General features: G+C 43.0%; 1 protein-coding gene across 3 annotated transcripts in view; it reads right to left on the reverse strand.

Moving 5' to 3' along the window:
• Positions 1 to 13,199, reverse strand: part of MAP3K15 (mitogen-activated protein kinase kinase kinase 15) — a 180,963-nt gene that overhangs the window by 77,287 nt on the left and 90,477 nt on the right. For all 3 annotated transcript variants that reach the window (XM_019524659.1, XM_019524660.1, XM_019524661.1), the window contains 3 exons: positions 13,039 to 13,126; positions 7,004 to 7,137; positions 4,902 to 5,029 (listed from right to left, as the gene is read on the reverse strand). In XM_019524659.1, coding sequence (XP_019380204.1) covers positions 4,902 to 5,029; positions 7,004 to 7,137; positions 13,039 to 13,126 — 350 coding nt within the window. The remainder of the gene's footprint in view (positions 1 to 4,901; positions 5,030 to 7,003; positions 7,138 to 13,038; positions 13,127 to 13,199) is intronic.

Here is a 13,199-nt window from a genome sequence, read left to right on the forward strand (position 1 = left end):
TGGTTATTTTTTTTTTCATCAGCTCAGCAATACCAAGACTTCACCAATACCCCTCCTCTCTTCTCCCCTCCCCTCCCCCGACACTTCTTCACCACCTGGGGAGAGAGAAGAAGAACCGAGTGCACACCTTATGCTATGAAATGAAGAAAATGTCTTGTCAGGGTTGATGGGTGACACTTGCTTTTGGTCCTTGGAGGCTGTATATTAGGGTCAGCCACCAATCTGGCCCTTAATTAAAGAGCAGCAAATATACTGGGTGAATGTCATGATAGGTCACATTAAATATAGCAAATTATTTGTCAGTTGAGAGAGGGCGATGTCATATGACAGTAACACAGCCTAAACATTCTCCCCTCTGATTTGGTAACATGGAACTGACACCATTGAGGATTGCTGGAGATAGGGGAAGGAATAGTTCAGAAAGAAATCTGGCTTTGACTGAGTGTATTTGCAGACACTCACTGAGATTCCTCCTACTCAGTGGAGATAGTTCAGTGAAACAGATTTCACCTTTTTAAAATAGACGAGATTTCTTGTCCATGAAAAATGCAACTAATGCTACATTTTCTGCTTACAGAAAAGGTGCAGAATTTACAACAGACTGTCTTAAGTTTTGGCAAACTTAGCAGAAGGAATTTTCAAAGCATGAAAACAGAAGAGTTAGAAGTGTTCAGACAGAGCTGAAATCTTGGTTTCCCTTTTAAGGTGTGTGAGTGGTGGAGAAATGTCTGTGCTAGTTTAGCAATACCCTGTCACTAACAGCTATACAGAATGCACTCCACTATGTGTGTGAGGAACCATGCTTGGAAAACATACAGTATCAGGAGATGAATTTAACACATGATAAAAGTGTTGCCGGCTAGGCGAATTGGGGTCAGAAGGCATCTGCAGTCCAGAGAACGTAATCCAATGGAGATAAAATTATCACCTTGAACTTTCCAACATATATTTAAGCATGCTCATTTTCTAATTTTGAATCCAAGTCTTGAGAATGTAACCTTAACTTTCATTTTCCTCACTTTTTCTTTACTTATTGTGAACAACAACATTTTTGTAGTAGTTTTTACCCACAAGTTACAGTCTTAGCCTATTCATTTTAACATAGATTGTTTTTCTTCTTTGGGAATGTTTATAGGTGGAGTGGTAACAAGCTGCCCAATACTTCTCATTACAAGACACCATTTTTAGTCATTTGTAACTTTATATAACTAAACTAACCATATTTAATAATGAGGTAGGGGAAAATACATGGTTTTGTTCATGTTAAATTCTGGTGACTTTTCCTTTGGAAAACAATAGCATTCCCATACTTTGAGTAGGGATTTGAAAGAGGTTGCAGCTCAGGAGAAATGTCTTTATATTTTAGCTGCTAAATTCAAGGAGTCAGTTATACTGGTTATACTCTGGTGCTGTGTTGTGCGGGACCTTCCCTACAAAAGTAGTTCTTGGCTGCTGAAGTCTCCTAGGTGCTTGAGAGCAGGGAGGCCATCTCCCTCTGCTCTAACTGGAGCAGCTGACAGTGCTTGGGAAAGAAGAAAGGAACTGAAATTAAAAAGCTGGGGGAATGGAGATAAGGAGTCAGTAGCCAAGAAGAATAGCACTGGGGCTAGAAGTCTGGATGCAGAAGGGCAAAGCCTGGGACTGGAAGAGTTTGGAAGGGATAGAACCAATGAGGTCCCACAGGATATATACTGGAAGAAGAGTCTGTGCCTACTACAGTAGATTCTCCAAAGTCTGAAACAAAACCCATCATTCTGTCCCCCATCAGCAAATATCTGTTGGACCCACTTATCCAAAGTCCCATTCCCGTACAGTGCAGGACTCTACCCAGACCAGTAGTTCTCCATATTTTTAACTTCAAGGCACCCTTCAGAAAAAGCCAACTCTTAGCTTTCACTTGTTTTTTGACTATAGAAAAATAATAGAGCAAGTTTCCTGTTGCAAAGAACTCAAAGACCACAACAGCCTAGAATGTTAAAACCTTAGAATGGTTTTAACACTATGGATTCCTATTATAAATCTCTGAGTTTATCTTGCGAATCATGTTTGCACACTTAACAATGCTAACACTGCTGCAGCACCCTGTTTGAGAATCATTAATATAGCCCCAGCAGTGCCCAATATTTGGCCCCATGAGCCAAAGGTGTGGAATGGGGTTGTTTTGCAGGCCAAGTCTCATGGCTTCATTGGGCACCTTGCCAGCTGGATTCAGCTCTGCACATCGAGATAGGGCCCCATGCCAGTTGGATCAGACCCTGAGTTGGCCAGGCCTGCACACCCGGATAGAAGTCTGTGCTGGCCAGGTCCTGCACTGGCTGGATCCAGCCCTGCATGCCTGGATCCAGGCCCTTACTGGCCTGGCCTTGCAATCTTGCATTCATGGCCATGTTATCTGACATGCAGGGCTCCTCACAGATCCAAGATTTTGGCAGCAGGAGAATGCTACCACTGCTTCTCCAGTGCCAAATTTTCAGATGTGTGGAGGCCTCGCAGGTCAGATGACACTGCTCCATGGGACAGATCTTGTCCGTGAGCTGGGGGTTGAGCACCCCCCATACAGATGATGACAGCCTACTCTGTTACTTCTAATATCAGACATGTGTGCTGGCTCTGAAGTTCCCAACTGGCTGATGATCCATAGGGGTCTCAGTATGACTTCACATACTGGAATGAAGTAAATCACTCAAAAGCTAGGAAATGCAAGAATTACTTATAAGTAATTCTATGACTTGCCTATAACGAATAGTTAATATGATTAATTGCTCGTCATCATAATTAGTTTCTTTTGTATGTATACCTTATTAAGTCTTTAATTAGATGATCACTTTTTTTTTTTTTTTTTAATCAGTCCTTTGTCTTTGAAGGCCAAGATGTTCTCTGCTCTGGAGGTCAATCAGGATTGCCTAGCTAAAGAAGCTGCAGGCTCTAGGAAATCCTTCTCATTTGCTGAACAGTTGGAAGGTGGCTGGTATAATCAGGGAGGAGACTGCAGGAAGAGAAATTAAGCTTTCTCTTTGCCATTTAGTATTTTGTAAACCCTTACAATATCCTCCCTCAAGCATTTCTTCAAAGCTGAAAAGGTGGAGCCTCTTTAGTCTCTCCTCATATGGAAGCCCATCCATATTATTAATCATCCTGTTGCCTTTCTTTGCATCTTACCTAGTCCTTCTATCCCCTTTTTGAGGTATGGGGATCAGAACTGGGCACAATATTCAAGGTGTGGGATGCACCTGGATTTGTAAAGGGGCACAATGTTATTTTCAGTTTTGTTTACAATTCCCTTCTCAATAATCTCAGACATTTTGTTTGTCTTTTTGACAACTGCTGAGCAGCTGTGAACTGTCCACAATGACTCTCAGATCTCTTCTTTGTGTGATAACAGCTAATGCAGAGCCCATCCAAGTTTAGGTATAGTTCGAGTTATTTTCACCCATGTGCATCACTTTACTCTTACCTATACTGAATTTCACGTCATTTAGTTGACTGTTCACTCAATAGTGCCAGATCCTTCTGTAATTCCTCACAGTCCGCCTTGGTCTCTACCACTTTGAACAAACTTTGTGTCATCCTCAAATCTGGCCACCTTGTTACCCATCCCCTTTCCCAGATCATTTATGAATATGTTAAACAGCACTGGCCCCAAAGATCCCTGGGGGACCCCACTGTTTATTTCTTTCCATCCTGAAGACTGACTACTTGTGGACAGTTTAAGTCACTCATTATTACTCCGTTTTCTGCTGTTGCAGCTTCTCTCATCTCCCTTATCATTTCTAACTCATTACTGCTGTCCTGGTTTGGGCATAGATAAAATATTACCAGGTGTACTTTTTTCCTATTAAAATCCAGAATTTCTATCCGCAGTGATCCACAGAAGTGCTATCCCTTCATGCAGAGGCTGAGAGTATCTCCCTTATTGGCTGAAAAATCTACCCTATTTGATTTGATTGTCTTTGATGTAGAGTGCCACTCTCCCACCAGTGTGACGTATTCCAGGGGTTGCCAACCAGGGGTACTTGAGAAGGCCCTGGGGAGTACGAGTGGGCAGGTGGAGACGGAGCACCATGCAGCATCCTGTGCTGCTGTGCAGGCACTGCCTGCCTGAGCGTACGAGAGGGGGCAAGGGAAGCTTGCACACGGCAGCTGCTGCCGCTCCACATCCAGCCGCTCACTCCCCACCCCCCGCTCCCACTGGGCATCCAGCCGCGTGCCACGCATCACCCTCCCCCCACCCCACTCAGAAGCAGGGGGTACACTGCTCTGCATCCAGCTGCCAGGGAGTACAATGGATGCAACCTTCGAAAAGGTTGAAAAGGTTGAAAACCCCTGACCTAGTCTATCATTCCTGTATAATTCATATCCAAGTATTACAGCATCCCAATGATGTTTCTCACTCCACCATGTATCAAAGATGCCTATGATGTCTTAGCATTATTTACTGCTGTGCATCCAAGTTCCCCCACCTTTGATTTCAGACTTCTAGCATTAGTATAAAACCACATGTACTTTTTATTGTTGCCTTGGCTGCTTCTGTACGTGCAAGCTAAAGGGGTAACATAACCTTAATTCTGTCATCTTAATTTTTAATTTACTTTTTTAAATGACAAATTACTTAACTTTGTAATCTTAATAAGGTTCTTATTCTGTGTGCGTAAATATTGGAACAGGACTTCTTAGGATAACTGTACACTTCAAATCTATTCTTCACATTCATAGAATCTGCTTACAAATGGAAAAATGCCACATGCAATTAAACTTCAACAGTAAGGGCAACTACACTGTAGAAATCTTATGGGTGGAGCTGTCCACCCCTCTTAAAAGAGTTCACTGCCCAACTCCTACTGACTTTCACTGGCAGCTGCTTTCTAAATCCCTGAGGCACCATAGCCAAGAATGATACAAACCTCCTGGTACCTGCTCCATAAAGATCTTAATATATCCATCTTCAGAAACAGATCCAAGATACTGGACAATGTTTCGGTGCTTTAAATATTTATGCAGTGCTATCTCTTCATGCAGAGGCTGAGAGTATCTATCAAGAAAAAATAAATTGGAGATTAACCAAGGGTAGGAGCAAATGTAATAGCCTAATTTTGGTGGAGACCTAGTTTTAAAACCTGGGTTACAAATAATAGTCTTCTCATTCTAGCCCTCAATTAATACGTTGGCTGCTTCTTAGGAAAAAAAATGCTCTTTACTGGAAGAAGCAGTCCATTAGTTTGACCTGGCTCTACAACGTCTGTATAGATGGGGCAGTTCAGAGCAGCTTTTTGGCACTTTAATCTAAAGCTGATGCAATCACCGATTAGGTAAAAGTGCCAGAAAAAGTCCCACTAAAGTGCCCAATCCATACAGATATTGGGTGAACTGGGTCCAACTAACACGCTGTCTCTTCTGGGCACGCACTGGGCTTGATGCACTCCTGCACCAAGTTCAAAATAAAGTGTTGGGCTTTTTGGGGTTGGTTTTGGTTTGGTTTTTTTTAACATCTGCAAGTAGCCTTTGTCACTAAGGCCCAAAATGTGGCATGTCTCATGCTCTGCTCAGAACAGACAGCTGTGGAGTACAAGAGTTCCTCACAAGGACAGTGGTCTTGGACAGGTTGTTTTTTTTTCTCCCACACCTTCCAGCTCTGTTTGGCTTACATAAATACATATATAGTCCCTTTCCCAGAAATTAGGATACAATGACTATATTCAAAATAAAATACTGACTAGCTAAGATATTTCAGGAAGCAATATTTCACTTCCTATTAAAATAAATGACAAAATTCTGATCCCTGTAAAGGATTTTATCAAATTAGGATATAGACTCACATAGCAACTTCACTGGTATCAAAGAATAGTGATATAAGCTGTTACGATACAACTATTATGTCTGCATGATTCTGTAGCCATAAAACTGTAACAAAACTGCTCCCACTTTCACCTTGTGTCATTCAGGGTCAAAATAGGGTGATTTAGCTAACTTGTATCACTCCAGGATCATGCGCAGATAACAGTTAGATCAGTGGCTCTCAAGGCACCTTTGTTAGACTCAAGGCACCCTAAAAAAAAACTAACTCTTAATTTTTGCTTGTTTTTGACTACAGAAAAATAGTAGAGCAATTCTTCTGTTGCAAAGAGCTCAGAAAGACCACAATGCATAAGAGGCTGCGTCTAGATGAGCGTTATGTGACACCGTAGATGGCTGCAAATGTGACACCACACACCACACCTGCAGGCATTTCCCATGATGCTACTTGCAGCACAGTGCAGGGGGAGGGGTTTGACTCTGGGGGTCAAAAAAGCCACACTGAAAAAAGCGGGGCAGCACGTGTCACCCAAAACCAGAGCCCGGCCAGCCGGAGCCACACTCCAGCTGTTGGCAGGCTTCCTGCCACAGTTGCAGCCCCTGGAGACCCCCAGAATCCCAGATAAGGCTGCTGGGGCCAGCCCAGTTGCTGGTCCCAGCCTCCCCTACCACACTCAGGGTAACCTGCCACATGCCAGAGCATGCATGGCAAGGGTGTAACCTGGGGACAAGCACAGTGGCACAAGGCGTGCTGCTGCTACTTGTCCCCAGGGAAACAAACATCGGTGCTCATCTGGATGCACCCGGAATGTTTTTAAAACTATGGATTCCTATTTAAAATCTATGGCACCCTTGAAAGGATCTCAAGGCACCCCAGATTGCTGTGACATCCTGGTTGACAATCACTGAGCTAGATCATAAAAGCTGATGTGTGCTCCTCCTTCCTTTTTAAAATGTATGTTTGTCCATGACCCTGCTCTATCTTCTTGGTACTTTATTTAAAAAAATAATTACTGGCAAAAGAGGAAGACATTAAAGGTGTCTATAATACAACAAATGAATCTATCTTTTTACAGACCTCAGCTGCAGCACAGTGCAATCTTGCATTGCATCCCACTACAACTATATACAAACCAAATTTTAGAATAAGAAAAAAGATTGACAAACTGCATTTTTATAAGTGATATAAATGTATTTATCATATTAGACTCACCTGATGTCTTTCTCGGGTATTTCCTTGATGGCTATTCGTACCTGATTGCTGAGATCTCTTCCAGCATAAACTACTCCATAAGTACCTTTCCCTAGTATCACTTTGTCACCATTCTCATCATAGTCATATTCATACTGGAGGCAGAAAAATATTTATACTGGCATGCAAAGAGTGAAAACAGAAGTCACCACCCAGACTGTGTAAGTTGTATATCGGCTTTGTAAATTCAGGATTATTTAAAAAGTTTTACAATAACATGTATCATTTATTTCTTGCTTTATAAAATGTGACATCTAAGAGATATACAGACACATTTGCCTGAATAAAAAATACAAGACTACATCCACACTTCAGTAATACAATGAGATAACTCAGTCAAAAGAATTTAGGGTGATTGATATATAAAGGATTCACAAAGACTATTTAGATTAATTAAAAACAAGTGGAAGATGACCAGCCACTCTGAAACAGAAGTACTAATAGGAAAGCATATATTCTCATTACAATACCAAGTCTTATTTTAAAAGGTATTCAAAATTCATCTAAGTTCAGCTGTAGCTAATTCATTTTTTGAAATCTCATTATGTGGATTTTTCCTTTCTCTAAAAAGGAAAATATGATGATCTTTAGAAATAAAATGCAAAAGCAAAGCGGTTGTATACATCTCTCAGAGCATCCTCAGCTAGAACCTCAGGTATTATAAAAGTCAATGCAAGTTAATTGACTTCTATGGTGCTAGACCAATTTATACCTCCAGGAAATCTTGTCCACTCTCGTGATCTCATTGCAGAGATTCCAGTGGCAACTATCACTGAAACAAATTGTCTATTGATGAAGGAAGTAAACTTGAATGTTTACCATCAGTCACTGAAAGAACCTTTATTATGAGAGGTGAGTTAAACACTGAGCTTTTCCTTCATCTGTACATTCAAGACTTGGGTATTGATTTAGGGCAGGCTGTGGGCTGGAATGACCAGGCTAGACCTAGTTGCTGCTGCCACTTTTCCCCATCATGGCAAGGGAAACTCTCCCACTGCTGAATGCTACCAAAGCTCCAGGCCCACAGGCCTGATACAATAGCTCCACAAGTTGGATATGACTTGTAGGCCACAGGTTGCCAACCCCCGCTTTAGGGCATTTTAGAAGCATTTATATAAAAGGCGGTTTAAAAAAAAAACAAGAAAGATTAGAATTTCAAAGATGAACCATCAGGAGTGTGCAGACTTCCCTTTTTTCTTTCTGAAATCCAAAAAGCTGTTTATGCCATACTAGGAAAATCCATTCACAGCATGTTCATGTGAACTCACCATTTTGAAAAAAAAATCTTTTTTAAAACTGCTGCTATAATTAATACTTCTCTCGTAAGAACCAATTTTTCTTCAATGTTAAATATATCCAATCTCATCATTGTTGTAGTGGATACCACCTTAAGATACATCTTCCCCATGTTGTTTCAATATGCCCTTGAAATTCCCTCTTTCTTCAGCTCAGAAATAATGGACAAGCATTACGGATGTGCTAAGGGAGACTGTTTGTTGTTTTTCATATCCCAACATATCCTGCTCTCTGGATCTGTACTTGAATTACCACAGTCTAAATAGTTTCATTTTCCATGTTTCAGCACTTCACCATCCACAACATTATACAGTTATATGATGCACACAGCTGACCTGAAATGTCATGCATAAGACTTGTCAAGTTCTTTGACAGTAGCACATTCAAACTGCACAGCTATCGTATGACATGCAGCACATAATGAAGACTGCAACTGCACAGCAGACTGCTCTGCTACTGCTAAACTGCTTCTGCTTAATCTAGAGAAGGAGTCTGTTCCTTAGCAAGTGGTCTAAGAAATGTGAAAGCTCTCAAGTCACCTAGTTCAGTTATAGTTAGGAGAAGGTTCAAACACACTGAATGCAATGTTCCCTCTAAGGTTAGCAATCCACAAGCATGCTGCTTTGGTCAGTGGGCGCACTGCTTCAGTCTATTCCCAAATTGGCCCCGGCTCCCCCTTTTGGCGCGCACCAAGGGAATGCCTGCATGCAGGAGCATAAGACTAGAAGGGACCTGCTGGGAAATCCCAAGCAGGACCCCTGCACATGCTGGCAGACAACTGTGCAAAGGGGTCCACAACATCCACTCCAGCCCCTTTTGCACACTGTAGATCTGGGGCAGCCCCTGCCCCAAAACCCCACTGTGGGCCACAGGACGGGAGCGGGACACAACAGGAGCACCAAGACCTTTGTCATGGCAGTGCCAGGGCGTTTCTTGGGCACGATGTGTTCAAATAGACCTAAACAGCTGACCATGCCCCATGCTAGAGGCAGGCAAAACCCCCACAGTCCTTGCACCTGGGTGGTCTCTCAATACCTCCTGGGGCACCAGCACTTCCTCTCCCAGCCCATCTCCCACCTCTGGCTGTGGCCAATGTCCAGGGCTTAAAGCTGAGAGGGGCAAGCTCTTTCTTGCTCCTCCAGGTGACCAGCAGAAGCTCTGAAGCCTGGGGCTATGACCCACCAATCTCCTCTCACAAGGCAGGTTCTCCATTACTCCAGCCACCCCGGGCCAGGGAGGTACATGGCGTCAGGGCTCGGGGCAAAGCTTGCCCAAAGGGGCTGGAGAGTGGAGCAATTCCCCAAAGCCAGCAGAACCTGAGCAACACCCAACTCTGCCCCAGCCTCAGACCTCATCCCTGCCTCCACCCTGCTTTGGGGAGGAGCCGCTGCCTTCCCCGCACCATTTTCCCTCCCCATGGGGGTGCCGGCATGGTGAGGAGAGGAGCGGCCTCCATGCAGCTGAACGATAACTTACTGCCGGTAAGTGTCCCAAGTTGGTCCCAGTGCCTCCGCGGCTCTCCATGCCCAAAGTTTACAGGAAGCCGCAGCCACACTCCTCTCCAGGTGGGTGCATGGCCTTAAAAAGTTACCGCATGGCAAGATTTTTTATTGTGCGCAGCCACACACACATGCAACTTAGAGGGAACCTTGACTGAATGTATTTGATGGATTTAAGCAGGTCTCCTCTCTTTATTTTGGGTGGACACTATGTCACAACTGTTCTGTACACAGGCAACTATAGCAAGTCTGTGCATAATGAGCATTCTTGGTGTGCAATTTAACTATAGTTATGAGCAAATGAGAAGACCCACAGCTGAACTCCAAAGGTATGGATAGACATTAACAACTGTATCACACCATAGTATCACCAATTCAGAACCGGTTCACAATTGTGTGAAATGCTGTGGCTCTGACACCAGGGATTGCGATAGAGCACCCAACATCACGTGCCTCAAGTGGCTGAGTGGAGGATTGTGCTTGCACCCATGTTTTAAAAGTCCCATGAGGTGGGTAACGGGTAGCTGGGAGACATTCCATCACTTTTCTGTTTTCCCTTGTTTCCTAAACATGAGTTTAATAAACTTCTGTAGCTTAGAAATGACAAAAGTATGATCACCTGACTGGATGGGGGAAGGAGTGCTTGGACACCCACTTTTTGGTTCTCAGAAGCTGGGGGGCATGATGATGGGCTGTGGTCAATAGGGAGTGAGGACACAGCTGGCTGTTAGAAAGGTAGCTTTTATTGAACAAGCAATGAAAGAGAGTTCATTCATAAAAAGTTCCAACAAAAGAAAAAAAAGAGGGGCAGTAGAATTCTGGCTACCTACCAGAGAGGCCAGTTGCAGCAGTGTCTGTGCCGGTGGGAGAGAGAGAGGGGGGAGCAATGCATTGTGGGATGCCTGAAGGACCAACCAGATCCATATCACAGACTGCGTGGTGTCCACACATAACACTCATTCACTGTGACCCAGTTCAAAATAGCAGCTGATTTTTCAGGTACATTCCAAATTAATTCAAACCAGTTTAACAAGTTTATATGTCTGTCTATGTCAGTTTAAATCTCAGTTCAACTATTCTAAGTATTATGTGTGTCCATGCCCTTAAACTAACTAATTCAAATCACAGTCTGAACCCAGGGTCTGGAGGACTTCTTTTTGATGCAGTAACAGTTCTTCAAGGGACAGGAACTTCCTCAATATCAATGTCCAGGAGTCTTAAAAAGTTGGTGTAGACACCCATACATTTGGAGTGATTTAAAAGGGGGAGTTTCAAAAGGGCAACAGCCATTACATTCTAATTTTTGTGTGTGAACAAGCTGAGAATGATTCAAATGTAGCAACTTTAACCCAAAGCAGGTCAGAGATTTTGGGTGACAAAACAAAGGGCAGTACCTTTGTGATGGGCTAGTAACAGGAGACAGAGTTTTACCTAGATGAAGCAGGGTTAATGTCGGAGGGGTTTTGCTGCATACATTTGATTCCTTCACAGTTCTTTTACGCATAACAGCTGCTGCCCATTTAAAACATTCCTCTTTTGAACGGGCTCCATATATGTGCGTGTCCCCACACCCAATTGGAACCAAGAGTTCTATTTTTTGTATGCCCACACCCAACTGATTTGAAAAATCCCCATTCTAAACATCCTTGTTAACACAGTGATATTTTCTAGATTATTTGCAAAAGTTACCACAAAAAATTGGTCTTAATATAGCTCCTGACTTTATGGCTCTTCACAACTTTACAAATACTGTCAATCTTACTCCCTTCTTGAATAGTCTTGCCCTGCCACTAACTAGATTGCCTATTCTACTGTTCTTCTTTGTCTCAGAATGGCATTCTGAGTTCATAGCCCTCCTCCATCTCTCCAAGCAGGCTGTTTTGATTAGCATGAAGTATTTTCTTTGATATTTAGCTTAGCCCACATCTGCTTTCCTTTCAGATCTGAGAAAGGGCACCTGATGCTCAAAAGTTTGTCCAACAGCCTCCCAATTGTATAGGTAGTCAAATAAAAGACATCATAAAAAAGCCTTGCCTCTTGACATTTCCTGGGCAGCTACAACAATACTACAAACCTACTACCACAATCCTTTTTACTGCAGCCATTTAGTCAGACAGCATTTTAGAAATTCTGACTTAACACCTCCAAAGATCTGGCCTACAATTTGGTTAGGTTCTCTTTAGTGCCTACTTTTTCCTGACATCAACAATGACATGCGTGGCTTCCAGGGAAGACTTCTTACTCTCTCTCTGTTACTTAGGCCCATCAAGAAGGCTGTCTGCCTCTTTCCCAGATCCAAGGAAGGGCACTGTATGGCCAAAAGATGGTCTAAAAGTTCTCCCAACTTTATAGTTGGTCCAATAAAAGTTATTACCAGATATTGCTTCTCACACATTCCCTCAACCAGCATGGATATAACCACTACTCCCACACCTGATGAACTTTAGACTGACAAAATGAAGGAATTCTCTGCAACACCTACAAAATCCTGTGAAAACATGTCTTTCCATTAGTGTATCATCTCAAACAACAACAGCATTGCAGTGAAGGGCTTTCCTTTCTACAGTTCCTACTTGAAGCCTCAACTACTGCAGGAGGTCCCTTATCATTATCATAAACAGAACTTAATAATCTTAGGTACTGGGTATCTCAGCCAGGACTTTGATGGGATGAGCAAGTACAGCAAGAGTTTGGACTTGGGTGAACCACAAGAGAATAAATTGGAAAGAAAAAAAGAAACCCAGAAACTGGATTTATTATGGAGTTCTAATTCCCCTAATGGGGAAGAGAAGAGGAAAGAGGAGTGTTGTAGGTATTTGTACATTTTGGTGAACGTTGATGTTCTTTAGCCTTATTTTTCAAACAAATGGAAAAGGGGGTGGGGGGTGGAGAAGGTGTTAGGATTCTTGAATCATAAACCTTTGACCTAGACCAGGGTTGGACAACGTTGTCCAGTGGTGGACCAGAATGACCCAGCTCAGGTTAAAGGCTAAATCAGCAGTAGGACCCACCCACCACCATCGCCTCTCCTCACCACCATGGGTGAAGTTCCCAGTCAGTATGTCACATTACAGCATGTCGCAGGGAAACTCCCACTGTTGACTGCTGCCCAAGTCCCTGTTCCACAGACTGGATCTAACAGCAACATGGGCTGGATCCATCCCATGAAACGTAGCTTGCCAATCCCTGACCTAGACTTACCTCCAAAGTGTCTCCATCAGTTTCTCCTTCTAATTCCAAATTGTTGCCCACAGCATCTGTCAACATTTCTTTAACCAAGGCACAGAACCTGAAAGTAAGAAATATCACATTGTCAGCAAAGAGAAAAACCTCTCTGAAGGAGAGCAACCAGCCTCCATGAA

The sequence above is a fragment of the Gavialis gangeticus genome, unplaced genomic scaffold (genome assembly GCF_001723915.1).
Source record: "Gavialis gangeticus isolate Ggan-Ray unplaced genomic scaffold, GavGan_comp1, whole genome shotgun sequence".
Taxonomy (NCBI): domain Eukaryota; kingdom Metazoa; phylum Chordata; order Crocodylia; family Gavialidae; genus Gavialis; species Gavialis gangeticus.